Here is a 15,737-nt window from a genome sequence, read left to right as displayed (position 1 = left end):
AGATGAAATAGATGTCTGAATTTTGATTTTATGAAGCACCATAGTTTTTAATCCTAGAAAATAAAGATCTGAATTCTTAAAGCTTCTACTCTTTCTAAGTTATCATACTGCAAGAGTGGGACTTTGCCCTGATGGTAAATGGGTTATAGTTAATTAGAAAATTAAAGGCTTGAGCCTCTGTATTTTTGTAGCCTTTATTAAGTCACCTAACCAATCTCTTTACATCTCAATTCTCTCATATTATTAAAATAGATATTTTTATTTTCTTAAATAATGCATTCATTCTTCAGACTTGAAATCAACCATTTAGCTATATAATTTTGATTCTTGCTCTACTTATCTCGGGGCTTTTTTGAGGTTCAGATAAGTGAAAAGTGAGAAATGCATTAAAACTTTAAAAGACAATAAACATTGTTAGACTTGATCTCAGTGAGGGAGCAGTGAGTGGTGGTATGAAGGCTAATCGGAATTCCCTGCCCAGTAATTGAACCTGGGTATCCTGGATTGAAAGCCAGGAATCCTAGCCACCAGACCAGCAAGGGCTAGAGGCTAGAAGCTCTAGCTTCCCTGGATCTTTATCCCCCGGTGAAAAATGCAATTATCACAGCGGCAAAAATATGCAGATACGAAGTTTATTATTAGAGACAGCACAGCAACAAGTCAGAGAGCACATAGATAAACCATTTGTTTAGTTGAGATGGAAGCAAGGCAGAGATGCACACCCGGAGAGAAAGAATGTGAGCGTGTCCCCCTAGGGAGGAGGAGGGCAGTAAAGAGGAGGTTAAATCATTTATATAGGTCAGTTCTTCTGGGTCTTTGTTTACCTTTAGCCAATTATCTGGTTTCTTTTTCCACACCTGACCTACCCTAGGACCCTCCTCAACATACATTAGCAGCTTTTTCCCAAGATGGATTCTGGCCCAGAGGCCCTTAGCATCACATACTGTGGGGTGGTGCCCTCTCCTTTTTGATCCCCAGGGAGCCTTTCTGTACATGTGAGATGTCTCCCTTGCCCGGAGAATGGGAAATATATGATCTCCTGATCTTTTAACGGGGTTAAGTTCAACTCTGTCCCTGCCATAAAAATGCCCAATGTCTGGTTATTTACCTTCTTCCTGTTGCTGGTTTTTATATCATGGTTTAGATTTCAAAGTATAGATAGGAGTCTAGTTATAAATATGTGGTCTCAGAGCCTGTTTGTCTCTTGCTTCCGGAAACGTAAACAAGGGCTAGTAATGAATGTCCAGCCTGGAGCTCATCTTCTCACCCCAGGAAGTGTGAACAGGGGGCCAGTTATAAATGCCTAGCCTGGAGCCCATGTGTCTCCTACTTTGGAATGATAATTATGATAATATGTAGTATGTGTTCAGAATCATACTTAATGGACCCCTGTCTAGGATGACCATAGGTTCATGGAGAGGGCTGGATTTGAACTTGATTTTGAAGAAGGAGAATAGTATTTTTATTGGTTCTGTTGAAGATAGTGAACAGTACAAGCCAAAGCCAACAGAGATAAGTAAGTTGAATCAGAATTTAAAACTTGAGCTGAGTGATCTTATTTAACTTGGCGATCTATGCATGCTGTAAAAATTATTATATATAAAACAGCCTGTTGGATAACTGGTTGCCTAGTCCAAATAGCAGCGCCCATTGGTTGTTCAGTTAACCTGAGCATCTGAGGAGAATGCTAGTGTGATTATACAGAAATTAGTTCTAAGTACCTGCAATAAAACTGTCAGTAATCATGTGTTTGAAGATGGGAAAGAATCATTTCTGTGTTATCTCAAAGAATGAAACGCAGCTTTGACAGAGGAACCCACTAATGCAATACTCTTTTCCTGGCATATTATCTATTCTATTTCTCTTATTAGTATAGAGTTAGAAGCATTAAGTTAAATGCAGGTTTAGAATCTTTATCACAAAGTACATGTGTGCATGCTCAGTCATGTCGGATTCTTTGTGACCCCAGGGACTGTAGCCCACCCAGCTCCTCTGTTCATGGAATTTTCCAGGCAAGAATACTAGAGTGAGTTGCCACTTCCTACCCCAGGAGATCTTCCCCACTCAAGGATTGAACCTGTGTCTCTTGAATTGGCAGGCGAATTCTTTACTACTGCTCCACCTGGGAAGCCCAATTATGTGTTATTTTCAAAAGGGACTTTTTCTGGATCTGGTTACAGCCTAAACAGCCCCACTTTTGCAAATGCCCTCAATTGCATAATTCTTTAACTTTTAAGGTTATGGTTTTCAAACTCAAAGCTATTCTTAGCAATGAAATCTCTAGTCAAAATTTTTATGTAAAAATCTAATTTAAAAAAATACGAGGACAATGTCTCTATCTGTGCCCACTGTATTCCCTAAAATGGAACAGGGAAACATAGTTTGAAAGCTATCATACTAACTCCAAACCTTTTCATGTGAATAAGTGAGGTATTGACATTCAAGATATTCGAGATTAGTTGGTTCTACTTTGCCCGTAGGAATTATATAGATAGTGCAAACTACCCATCAGGTTGTTAAGTGGGAAAAGAATCAACTCAGTTTTCCATTGGATATCTTGGGACTTTTTCTAAGTATCTTAAGAGTTTCTCTATGTTTTTAGATTAGAATATAAGTTTCTTTATTTAAAAGCATTTTTAGAATTCTTTTGCATAAAAAGTTTATCTCATGAATTGTTCAAACTGTGTAGTCCATAATGACTGTTGTGCAGTTTCTACCTATTGATAATACAAATTTTGATCATTCTTTATTTTCAGTTGTTTGATATCATAGTTCAATTATATTACCTTTATTTCTAAAGTAGTCTTACTTAATTTTAAGTGTAAGGCCATTTTAGTAGTATTTGTAAGCAGTATTCTATACTAAAGCAATTTCAAATATTTTGCCCACTATTTTAATCATTGTAGGTCTAGATGAAACTCTGCCAAAAATAAAACATTCTGATATTTCTAAAGTAAACAGTGTTAATCCAAAAAAGCCAAAGACCAGCAAAAGTGTTTCTGAAATAAATCCTTGTGCTTCATTGTCTTTAATTAACTCTTCTTCAGCGACATCTTCCTATTTCTTGTTGTCTAAAGGTAAATATGAATCTGGAGCATAAAAAAGCTGTATTATTTATACATAAATTTCAGAAATTATGATGAATTTTAAAACTGCTGTTACTGGTTGGATTTAAGGTTAAAAAAGAATTGAGTCATAAAACTCCTTTATTTTAGGTACACATACCTCATCAACTGCCAATAAAACTGGAACATTTTTTGTAAGAGCTTGTCCGAAGTGCAATGTTCAGTTCAATCTTTTGGATCCTTTGAAATATCACATGAAGGTAAAACTTTTTTGAAATTTGATTTTTAAAAATATTCACAAATCTCTGAAAATTTTAATATTAAGAATTGATGTATAGTAAATGCTAATTTTTCCAGATATTTAGATAAGAAATCTTATCACTGGTATTTGCATATAACTTAAGTAAAAATTGATATTCATAATGATACCTTTATAAGAGATTTAAAAATCCTTCCAAATAATTAAATTTTAAAAATTAAGTTTATATATACTACATATTATAGTTTAATTTTTAACGAAATAGTATATTAATCAGAATATTTTATTGATTAGATCATGCCATTCTTCAAACTTCGTATAAAGCAGGTCTTTTTATTGATGCTTAATCTTCCATGTAATTTCTTTTTCTTACATTATTTTCTGTCCAAGGTGATATATGTATGTCACATTACTCAGTGAAAATCTTATCCTTACATTTTAACTTTGAGCACTCAGACATAAATTCCTTATGGTGGAGCATTTCATATGAAATGATAGCTTTAAATCACAGATTACAGTTTGTGTAGTGTTATAAATTAATTCTAGCTTTATATTGGTGTAATAAGCTCTTGAAATTAAGTTTTAGGTAATTTTCAAAGTGCTAATGAAAATATTTTAAAAATATTTTAGTAGATACTGCACTGTTCTATGCATCTGTGAAAAGATAGTCTGTATTCTTTTTGTATACCCAGTATAAATGGCAGGAAACTGGAAAGGAAGCAAGAAAAATGGCAGTGTAGAAAATAATGCAGGAAAGAAAATTGAGAAGAAAGCAAGACAAAGGAAGCTATGTAGGGAAAGTTGTTGCTCACTATTTCAAAGATTGGCATTTTTTTTTTTCATTCAAATTCAACATTTTACCAAAAATATGTAGAAAGAAAAGAAACATCCTAGAATTCCAAATACAGTCTCTTTATTCTTGGCAGAACTGTATTTGGTTTCTATCACTGTTCCTAATTCCCTGAGTATGACTTCTGTTAACTGGACTTTGGGCTTTGGTTTTAAAAGTAAGAAGTAACTTCTACAATGCTTTCAGGTTTTCTATGTATCTAATATTGTGTGGAGACACTTGGTGTTTTTATGTTTTTCATAATAAATGGAGAGAGAAAAGAAAAGAAAATGAGTTTGTTATCTTTATTTAATTTGGGAGTAATATGGTCACAAGATTCAAAAAGCATAAGAGGAAATACAGTGAAAAACATCACCCTGACTCCTGTTTGCCTAGTTCCCAGTACAACTCACAAAGGAAATATTAACTTGTTTTGTATCTTCTTTGATTTTCTTTCTGCATATACAGGCACACGTGAATGTTCTTATTTTTCATTTGTTGTTAAACAGAAATCATAGCATATTATATATACTTCTGCACCTAGGGAAAGTGGCAAACATTCTCTAACTTGTAGCTTTTATTTATTGTTGGTTTGTTTGTGATTAAAACTATGGGAAACTGTATTTCCACATGAGTGAGCCTGTATCTCACTTTTAAAAGAAATATAAATGAGGCTTTTTTTTCTCTTTCAGGTTTGTTGCCCAGACCTGGTAGATGCATTTTTGGAAATGATTAAAGTAGAGCTTTCAAGCACTGAAAATAAAAATTTGACTGGTGCAGAGAAAGGAAAATTGATTATGTTAGTTAGTGACTTTTACTATGGAAGACATGAAGGAACTTTTGATGATGACGAGAAGACTTACACAACCTTTAAATGCTTCAGTTGCTTGAAAATTCTTAAAAATAATATTAGGTATGTAAACATTTATTTCTATTTGATTTGAAAATTGAGTGCTACAGATATAAATATTGTATTTCCTTTTCTGTGCCATCTTAGAAAAGCAATTTTTTACTAAGAATAAAGGCAGATTTTCATGTTGAAAAGCTCATCCTTTCTTACATGTTTAGGAGTTTGACACTTGGATCCATTTAGTTTATTTCTTTCAGATAGCTTAAGAAAGGACAAAATTTATTTTAAGCTAGGGGAAATTCTCTCTATCATTGAACTAGGAATTTCCATGAGATTTTTTTTTTTTTTTAGTTTTTTTTTTTGAGGCAAATTACTTTACATTAATATATTGGTTGGTTTTGCCATACATTGACACGAATCTGCCCCGGGTGTACACGTGTTTCCCCTCTTGAACCCCGCTCCCTCTTCCCAGTATCCTCCCTCCAGGTCATCCCCGTGCACCAGCCCCAAGCATCCTGTATCATGCGTCGAACCTGGACTGGTGATTCATTTCACATATGATAATATACATGCTACAATGCCATTTTTTCAAATCATCCCACCTTCACCCTCTCCCACAGAGTCCCAAATATCCATGAGATATTTTTATTTTTTAACTGCTTCTGGTCTGTCTTTTCCTGTCACAGGAAGAACCACTTTATCCAATTTGACCTCTCCATGTCTGTCTTATTTAATATTCTAATTTTGCAATTCATATTTATAATATTTTTAGTACATTTGCCTTGAGAAAAAGTGGTTTTTTTTAATCTTCTTTAAGGAAGTACTAGTTCTAGGCAGCATGTCTGCTTTGATTTTATAATTTAACACATTTTCAAAGTAGAGATTTTAACTCTCAATGGAATTCTGAAGAGTTATACATGTATGCTTTAAATTTTAGAAACATGTACTTTATATTCTTTGAGCTATATGGCATATTATATATCTGTTATCCTAAGTGAGATAGTAACAAGACTTATTGATTAGTATTTTTTAATTGGCTATATATCCTGACATTTTTCCAATATTTTATTATAAAAAACTTCAGATGACAAAATTTAAAAAATTTTAGTGAACATACCTGTATATTTACCACCTCAATTCTACCATTAACATTTACTATATGTACATTGCTACATATCTATTTATCCATAGACACATCTGATTTTTTATACTTTCAGAGCGAATTGCAGGCATCAATGCACTTCCCTTAGGTGAGATGCACACATGTATATGTATGTCTGTACCTCTATTGTGACACACACGCATATAAACTTTTAAAAATATTTATCCTTGAAAACCATCATTTATAACTAGCATCCCTAAGTATTCTATAGGTAGGTAATTTCTAAGCCTAGCATTTATTTTATTTTCTGGTGAATTCTTGAGTCCAAAATTAAGTACTTAAGCCTAAAACAATTGTGAATGCTACATTTATGATAGCACTTTATAGTTTTGAGAGACCTTTGACATATATTATTCATATGAGTTTTCACACTTCCTTACCTCCTTTTATCAAGCCCTACCAGCTATCAGTTGTTAAGGGTCCCAGTAGCTTAATAGAAGAGAAGTTGTGGTTTGAGATATAACACTGAAACAATGTTATGATAGAACTTTGTGACCTCTTTCCATATTATCACTCTTATAGTACAATACATTAGAAAATAATGTTAGTAGGTTTGGCAAAATGCATTGAAAAGTGGTTCACTAGTTAAGTTCCTTGTTATGTTATACATATGTGTGTATATGTGCATACTCAGTCATGTCTGGCTCTTTGCAGCCCCATGGACTGTAGCCTGCCAGTCTCTTCTGTCCACAGGATTTCCCAGGAAAGAATACTGGAGCGGATTGCCATTTCCTTCTCCAGGGGATCTTCCCAACCCAGGGATCGAACCTGTGTCTCTTGCACCTCCTGCTCTGGCAGGTGGATTCTTTACCACTAACGCCACCTGCAAAGCTGAAATATTATGCATCTGATATTAGAAGCTCTTCCATCATTAGCTTTTTGGCTTTTCTTTAATGAGATTAGCCCATTTAATATTAACATGAAGTTTTCTTTGTTTTTTTGTTTTCATTTCAAAAGACTGACTACAGATATCTAGATTATCAGAATATCTAGAAATTTTCAACTAAGCATATTTTCTAAAACCTAAGAATGTTGTGGCATTTTGGACATACTTTTAGTAAATGAAACTGAACCAGTAAACATTGGATAACCAAAGATGCTATATGTATTAAATAACATTTTACCTTAATGATAAAAACTAGGATGGCAAATTGATGGTTTTAAAGATGGTAGATGATAATAGCTCAGGATTTCTTCTCTCAGCCCTGTCAAAAAATTGTAGGATATTTTTTCCTACAATGAGTGTCGCCAAAACCAGTTAGAGCTATTTTATTCTGAGAATAGACTCACGAGGGGTTTTCTTTTTTTCATCTGCTGGTTTAAGAAGTGTGAGCTGCTGATGAGGGCAGGGTAATAACTAAGGGATACCTAGTTGGTTAACAGATTTTTTTTTTTCTGGTTGTGTTGGGAGACATGCAAGATCTTAGTTCCCTGATCAAGTATTGAACCTATGCCCCCTGCAGTGAAAGTGCAGAGTCCTAACCACTGGACCATCAGAGACTTCCCAACATTATTTATATGAATAAGTTTTACTGAAGTTATGAGCTGAAAAGTTAATGTCTAATGATATTTAAATGTAAATTCTTAGGCAAGACTAGGATTTTTAAAAAGATTTAAATAGAGATGATGTTAAAATGAAAGGAGGAATGAACGATACTTCAAAGCAAACCATGAGCAACTCTAAACAGAAGTAATGTTTTGTAGATATGAAGAGATAAATGTTAAAACCTCCATAATGATTATTGTCTAGGTTACGGACATTATTACTTCATTTCATGATTATTTCCTTTGGGGACTTGGTAACTAGCTGTTAATATTTGACCCAGACTAAAGATTGTAATTTTGATTAAATAACTTTACTTTGAAATTCAATAAAACATTTCAGTAAGCCCTTTGAAATAGATAAGCCTGTTTATATTGTACTCTGTGCCATTGAAGGTCATAGTTACTTCTCATAAAAAACCTTTTAGGGAATCTGACAGAGCAGAACTGAAAAATGGACAGTAGGTGCTACAGAGGGAACACTCTGCAAGTTAGAACCATTTGTGCTAACAGTAAACGTGTCATTAAATAAAAAGATTCTTGTAATTATAGGTGTTAAAATTGCTGTTACATGCCTTTAGAAACCAAGACACAAATAAAAATACTAATAATTTGTCTGCTAAGCATCTGAAAGCTATTGTATATCACTGAGGCCATCAAGAGATTTCTCTCATGATTCTGTAGCTGCTTTTGGTGGTAAAGTTTCCTTCCTTTAAGTATTTATTTTAAAATGTAGATAGTATTTCATGTACAGAAAAGAAGCCTGTTTTTCTTTACAAAAATATTTTAATCTGAAATAATGGTGAAGAAGCTAATTAGTGGTATTAACTATATTAATGAATTATTTTAAAACAAAAGATGCAAACTGTTTACTGATGCACTTAATGAAAGTGATTATTTGAAGTGCACACTTTTCGAGAGGACTCGAAGTGAGTCCACAGAGCCCTCTGACATCTTCCAAAGGAAGGTCTTAATATGAGGCTGGAAGGATAATCAGGGTGCCACCTGAAAACTCTGTCCCTCCCCAACTTAAACAGTGTGCCCCACCAGAAAAAAGTGCAAGTTATTACTAGCTCGTGGTGAATATGAGTGAGTCCCTGCAGTTTACCAGTAGAAATGACAGGAAAGTTACGAAAGCACTGATGTCAGGCTCTGAAGCAAACCCACCATGGCCAAGCTGAAGGGATTTCCTCTCACAGATCAGTGGAATGTAACTGGGAGATCAAAAACCAAGGTCCCTTACAAATTAACAGAGATCAGAGTCAGATGTTATAAAGTGTAGAAAATATCCAGCAGCTCTAGAGGAAACAAATTGCTTGAGTTCCAGCTTCAAGGAAGAACTAAATCATATCTGATCTCTCTTGATTGAACTACTAAAGCATTATATCAAAAAACAAGTTAAGAAAATGTGACATTGTAAAGCCTTTGGAATTATAACTTGTAAAAGAGCAAATAATTTGAATTGCAAGTGTGAAAAAATCGAGAGGATTGATGGCTTTGGAGGTGTTATTTTGAGTAATGCACCTGCATTTTTAACATGTAAGTTCAGATACTTATTTGTGAGATTTGTCTTTGGTTATACATTTGCACCTGTTGACTGTCATGTGTAGGTTTATGAACCACATGAAGCATCATTTGGAACTTGAGAAGCAGAACAGTGAGAGTTGGGAAAACCACACCACCTGCCAGCACTGCTACCGTCAGTACCCGACTCCATTCCAACTGCAGTGTCACATTGAGAGTACACATACTCCCCTTGAGTTTTCTAGTAAGTCACAGTTTTATTAAACTCCTGAACATGAATGATTTTGATTAGCTAACCTATCAGGCTAATTCTGATGGAAAAAGAAGAAGAAGAAGAAATAGATTTTGTAATTTGGGGAAAGCTTGAAAGCATATTTTAACTTGTATAAACTTTTCAATACAATTACTTACTAAAGTTGAAGTCCTGCATGTAAATTGAAGTATCCTTGGCATAACTCACGTATTGTACATAGGTGGCAAGTTAGAAAACTCAGATCCCCTAGTTTGCAAATATGAAATAGGTGGTTTTCATTTATACTCAAATAAGAAAAGTAACTGTCTATTGCAATAGTTAAAATCAGAGTCTGGAGTTAGCTTGAATTCAAATCTCAGCTCTGCCTCTTAAAACAGCTGTGAGATGACAGGCAAGTTACTTAATATTTCTTGGCCTCAGCTCCCTTATCTGACAAAAGGGGATAAGGTTAACAGTACTGCTGTCAGTGATGGTATGAGAGTAAAGCAAACTAATAATAAGTAAAGTCCTTAGAACAGCATCACAAAGTTAACAACTGTAGAATTGTTGGAACTACTGTTAACACCACTATTATTATTTGTTGTTGCTGTTGCTATGGATGTACGGATTGAATCTTTGATTTATATATATCCTTAAAATGGTGTAATATGTGTTTTTCCACTTTCAGCTATTTGTAAAATCTGTGAATTATCGTTTGAAACAGAACATATTCTTCTGCAACATATGAAGGACACTCATAAACCTGGTGAAATGCCATATATTTGCCAGGTACACAGACATTTTATTGTGTATCTAGGTATTTGTTTAGTTTTCATGAAATAGTACTGTTCTTTTTATTTTTAAAAAAACCATTTAAATAAAAATGAGTTACCAAAATGAAGAACCTCGAGTATTTGAAACTATTGGTTTAACTCATGTATGTGTGGTGGTGGGTTGCATTTGATCTTTGGGCCATAGTTTGCTGACCCCTGTACTAGGCAGACAAAAAGCCTTGCTGGAGGAAGACAAACATACAGTCTTTCTTACCCTGTAGGGAAGACTATAGACATGCTTAGAGAAATAGGAAGTACTGTTAGTTATGAGGAACTCAGGTAAAGGCTTTTAGGCCGGTATTTTCCAAAAATTTGAAGTGGTTCCCGATAAGATAGCAAGATAAATTGCCTGTGTTATAACCTGTATGCTATTTAAAATCCAAAGAGAATGCTCCATTTCATGTAACAGGAAAAACTTTATAGATCAAGGGGTGTCGGAGCTTGAAAATTCAAGTTAAGCTGGGGGATAGTAGATTTGAAAAGAAGAAGGGAAGCTATGGATGTTTAGAAATATATCCTTAAACTTTGCAAGACAATTTTTCTGTTTCAGAGATCATCTGTATTGTTTGTAGTATCAAGATCCGTGGTTGTATAGGCAGCAGAGCTGAATTTGTAATACACAATATTACTCTAAACAAATGAGTTATTGTTCCTACTTTTATATAATTGCATATTGTTTATAATTTTTCAATTTGAATTAACTCTTCTCTATATTTCTAGGTTTGCCAGTATAGATCATCATCATTTTCTGATGTAGAAGCTCATTTTAGAGCGTCCCATGAAAATACTAAGAACTTGCTGTGTCCATTTTGCCTCAAAGTTAGTAGGATGGCAACTCCCTACATGAATCATTACATGAAGCATCAGGTAAGATGCAGCAGTTCTTATTTGTTCATTTTGCCTTAGTGAAAAGGTTATATATCTAAAACTTAGAACATTGGTTAGATTCGTTCTAGAAGGAAAGCAAGTGAAAGTGAAGTGAAAGTGTTAGTCGCTCAGATGTCCAACTCTTTGCGACCTCATGGACTATAGAGGCTGCCAGGCTCCTCTGTCCATGGGATTCTCCAGGCAAGTATACTGGAGTGAGTAACCATTCCCTTCACCAAGGAATCTTCCTAACCAAGGGATCAAACTCAGGTCTCCTGAATTGCAGGAAGATTCTTTACCGTCTGAGCCACCAGGGAAACAGAAGGAAAGCAAAGTTGTTCCAAATAACACAATTAATTTACAATTTATGCAGAAATGCTTGTGAAGCTTCCACTTCTTTTCCTTGTCTGCTTCCTGGTGGTGATGAGGCTCACTAATAGTGAAATTTCTAAAAAGGTAAGTAGAAGTAAGCAGCCTAGAGTGGAGGGGAAGAGGAAAGATGAATGGAATATTTATGTTGGATATTTCAAGGGTTTAAGAATGGTGAGAATAGGAATGATTTTAAAGGTAGTTAATCAAGATCACGGGCTTCCCTGGTTTCTCAGATGGTGAAGATACCACCTGCAATGCGGGAAACCTGGGTTCGATCCCGGGGTTGGGAAGATCCTCTGGAGGAGGGCATGGCAACCCACTCCAGTATTCTTGCCTGGAGAACCCCATGGACAGAGGAGCCTGGCGGGCTATCGTCCATGGGGTTGCAAAGAGTCGGACATGACTGAGCAACTAAGCACAACAAAGATCAAGGAAAAGGATAAATTTTTAACTGAGGAAGATAAGATTGAGATTCCTAATCTTTTGTTTTCCTCTTTTCAAGCTTTACTTCCACTTTCTAACCAATTTTTTATTATGAGAAGACATGTGGTTGTCATCAGTGATCCAGGATGGTCTCTTGTAGCAGCCAGTGACAGAAGAAACAGCAATGACATATTTGTAGATGTGAACTATGACAAAGAACTGTGTTTAGGTTGTAACTTGTTTCTTGGATGACTTTGGACACTTCTATTTTGTAGTTTCTGGGATATTGGTACTAGTGCTTGCTCCTTTCCCTTAAATTTTCATTTTATGCTTGCTGGTTCTTTTCCTGATGCAATTAGACTATCCTTTATGTGGGCTGAAAACTTTGATAAAACAGTGAGCCTATTCTTAAGTGTTTGAAAGAGCAGTCACACATTTGCCAAAATCAGAAGTCAGTGAATTTACTAAATCTGATTATATAATCAAGTTTTGTCTTCTCACTGATCACATTTTCTTATTATCAAATGCATTATCCATGGCCATTTTTTCAGCACTTGTGCTAATGTTGCTTTCAGTTCCAGTCATTAGATGATCAACTTATAGGTGTTAATTGGAAAAAAATCATAAAAATAGAGTATCCAAATACATTCAGGATCACCTTTGTTGTGTCAACAGGCTTTTTTTTTTTTTTTTTGTCCTGGTGTGTCACCTCACTGTTACAAACCTATAGCATAATCTTTCTATTCAAGTTTCCCCAGCAGTGTTCCATCAGATAGCAAGTAGATAGATGGTCTACTCTAAAATTGTTCTTGGAAAAAGAAATGCAGTAAATGGCTGAACTTACAAAATAGCTTTTTATTTTTCATAGAATTTTTCAGAGCTTTTCACGTGCTAAAAAATACTTAAAAGATCATAAATTTCCAAGCAAAGAATATGGTATATATGGTTTCCAAAACTTATTTAACCATTAAATCCTTTATTTGCACAATACATTTTAACATATCTTGAGGAATAGAGCTTGTGAAACACTGATCTTGGTGCTCTGTATTTTATGTTTTGACCTTTGATTTTGAAAGAAAGACTCAATGAACATGAGTTTGAGCATATTCTGGGAGATAGTGAAGGACACAAAAGCCTGGAGTGCTGCAGTCCATGGGGTCTCAAGGAGTCAAAAACAACTTAGAGACTCAACGACAAAGAGATAACCAAGCAGTAGCTTTATTTTATTACGAAACTTTTAACATAACTCTTTTTCTTGTGCTTTACTAAGCTCCAGAGTGAGGTGTGGATGTGGAAAGAGTAATAGATGCTTAGAAAGGTAAAGAGATGGATGGGCCTGCTATGTGGACTGTGTCTCCCAAGTGTAGGTCCTTGGAAGCCACAGTCAGGATTTGGGATTGTTACAGAAAGCCATTAGTGTTTAAGCACATGAGAGATCATTCTGGCAGCCATGGAGAGAAGAGATTGTTGAGAGAAAAGAGTAAAAACCAGGAGAAGGTAGGAGACTCCCATAGTCCAGGTGAGTGACTTGGACTGATCTGGTATCAGTGGTAGGAGGTGATGAAAAGTGGAAAGACTATGGTTTTATCAATGAGGTGGTTGTGGGGCGTGAGAGAAAGAGTTTTGTTTTGTTTTTTTTAATTAGTGTGGATGTTTTATTTTTTTTGGTCTTTTTGCCATTCATTTTATTTTATTTTTTTTTTATTTTACAATATTATATTGGTTGGTTTTGCCATACATTGACATGAATCCGCCCCGGGTGTACATGAGTTCCCCCTCCCGAACCCCCCTCCCACCTCCCTCCTCCCCTTATTCTCCCTCTGGGTCATCCCCGCATACCAGCCCCGAGCATCCTGTAATATGTATCAACCCTGAACTGGCGATTCGTTTCACATATGATAATATACATGTTTCAATGCCATTCTCCCAAACCATCCCAACCTCACCCTCTCCCACAGAGTCCCAAAGACTGTTTTATACATCTGTGTCTCTTTTGTTGTCTCGTATACAGGGTTATCATTTGCATCTTTCTAAATTCCATATATGTGTGTTAGTATACTGTATTGGTGTTTTTCTTTCTGACTTACTTCACTCTGTATAATAGGCTCTAGTTTCATCCACCTCATTAGAACTGGTTCAAATGCATTCTTTTTAATGGCTAAGTAATACTCCATTGTGTATATGTACGAAAGCTTTCTTATCCATTCGTCTGCAGATGGACATCTAGGTTGCTTCCATGTCCTGGCTATTATAAACAGTGCTGCGATGAACATTGGAGTACATGTGTCTCTTTCAATTCTGGTTTCTTCAGTGTGTATGCCCAGGAGTGCGATTGCTGGATCATATGGCAGTTCTGTTTCCAGTTGAGAGAAAGAGTTGAGTGACCAATTTCTTTCACCCTAAGCAGCTGCAAGAGTGACATTCCCATTTACTGAGATATTGGAAAGACTAGGGAAGGAACAGATTTTTTGCAGGGTGGATGGGGGGAAATCTGGAGTTTAATTTTGTCCATGTGAATGAAATGCGTGCTAGATATCAAATAGTGATGTTGAGTAGGCAGTTGGATGAATACTATTTGAAATCATGAAATTAGATGAGATATAAGTACAAGCAGAGAAGAGATTTCCGGCAGCTATATCTGAGCAATTTTCTGTCATGTTGTCTTGCCATCCGCTTCTTGACTGAGTTTTTTTCCCTCTTTCCCCTCTTTTGAGCACATACAGGTGAATTTGTTTATGTTGGCTGTACCTGTGATATGATCCAATTAACATTACTTCTAAATAAGATGAAACCAAAATAGTAATACAAATGCATTATAGTTATATAGTGCTTTGAACTTAGTAAAGAATTTGTATTTCTCCAATGACTGTTGTGCACCAGTAATGTCTAGATATTTTCATATATGTGATCTCATTTGATTTTCCTAAATGGTTACTTGTGTTTTAAGTGGAAATGATGAGCTTGTGAAAACACACTTCTAGAGAAGACATTCTTTTGTATTTGTATGTTGTTCCAAATTTATAAATATAAAATGCATCTTTTAATGGACGAGCGCATGTACATAAAAATTTGCTAAAATGTAGTAGAAAAACCACTAAGTAGCTATGAGCAAGTGCCTTACATCTCTCTTGGGTCTGTTTCCTATTGGCAAAATAATAAAAGGACCAGCTTTGAGAAGGAACATGGTCAAGGAGTTCTCAAATAGTAGATTCAGATCAGTTGTTCTGATTTATGCTTCTATAGCCATGCTGTCCAGTATCATAGTCACTAGCCACATGTGTCTATTTAAATAAATAAATTTAAATTTATTTTTTAGTTTAAAATTAAAATTTAATAAAATGTAAAACTCCATTCTCTGTTGCACTTGCCACATTTCAAGTGCTCAATAACCACATGTGGCAGTGGATACCACTTCAGACAGTGCAGCTATAAAACATCATCAGTTTAAAGTTCTGTTGGACAAACATTGCTTTGTACAACCATTTCTATAACGTAACTTTTTTGGGAGTTATCTGGTTAAATTTGCTTAATTTTAGAAAGTTCAATTTGTTTTACCAACTTGCAAAACAAATGGAAATAAATTATTGATCTTTTCAAAAATAAAATATAGCTAGCTCATCTTCACAGTATTATATGTTTGAATAATTTATACTTCACATTTATATTTAAATAAACTCATACTGCAAATAGCATAGGACTTGTCCCATTGTAATCTAATTGACATAATTATCATATTGATTACCTGTATGATAACAAATACTTTGAAACCAAAATACTAA

The 15,737-nt window shown here is 35.0% G+C and overlaps 1 protein-coding gene across 6 annotated transcripts in view; it reads left to right on the top strand.

Moving 5' to 3' along the window:
• The window catches only part of ZNF280C (zinc finger protein 280C), a 58,136-nt gene that overhangs the window by 27,109 nt on the left and 15,290 nt on the right, over positions 1-15,737 (top strand). For 5 of the 6 annotated variants that reach the window (XM_088833803.1, XM_055393484.2, XM_055393482.2 and 2 more), the window contains exons 7-12: positions 2,907-3,077; positions 3,216-3,325; positions 4,846-5,066; positions 9,318-9,475; positions 10,152-10,252; positions 11,017-11,163. In XM_088833803.1, coding sequence (XP_088689929.1) covers positions 2,907-3,077; positions 3,216-3,325; positions 4,846-5,066; positions 9,318-9,475; positions 10,152-10,252; positions 11,017-11,163 — 908 coding nt within the window. The remainder of the gene's footprint in view (positions 1-2,906; positions 3,078-3,215; positions 3,326-4,845; positions 5,067-9,317; positions 9,476-10,151; positions 10,253-11,016; positions 11,164-15,737) is intronic. The other variant, XM_088833805.1, reaches the window with a different exon arrangement.

Source organism: Moschus berezovskii, chromosome X, assembly GCF_049115385.1.
Source record: "Moschus berezovskii isolate FMDL1 chromosome X, NW_MosBer_1.0, whole genome shotgun sequence".
In the NCBI taxonomy this organism is placed as follows: Eukaryota; Metazoa; Chordata; class Mammalia; order Artiodactyla; family Moschidae; genus Moschus; species Moschus berezovskii.
Note: the sequence above shows the minus strand (reverse complement) of the source record. Positions and strands in the feature narration are given on the sequence as shown.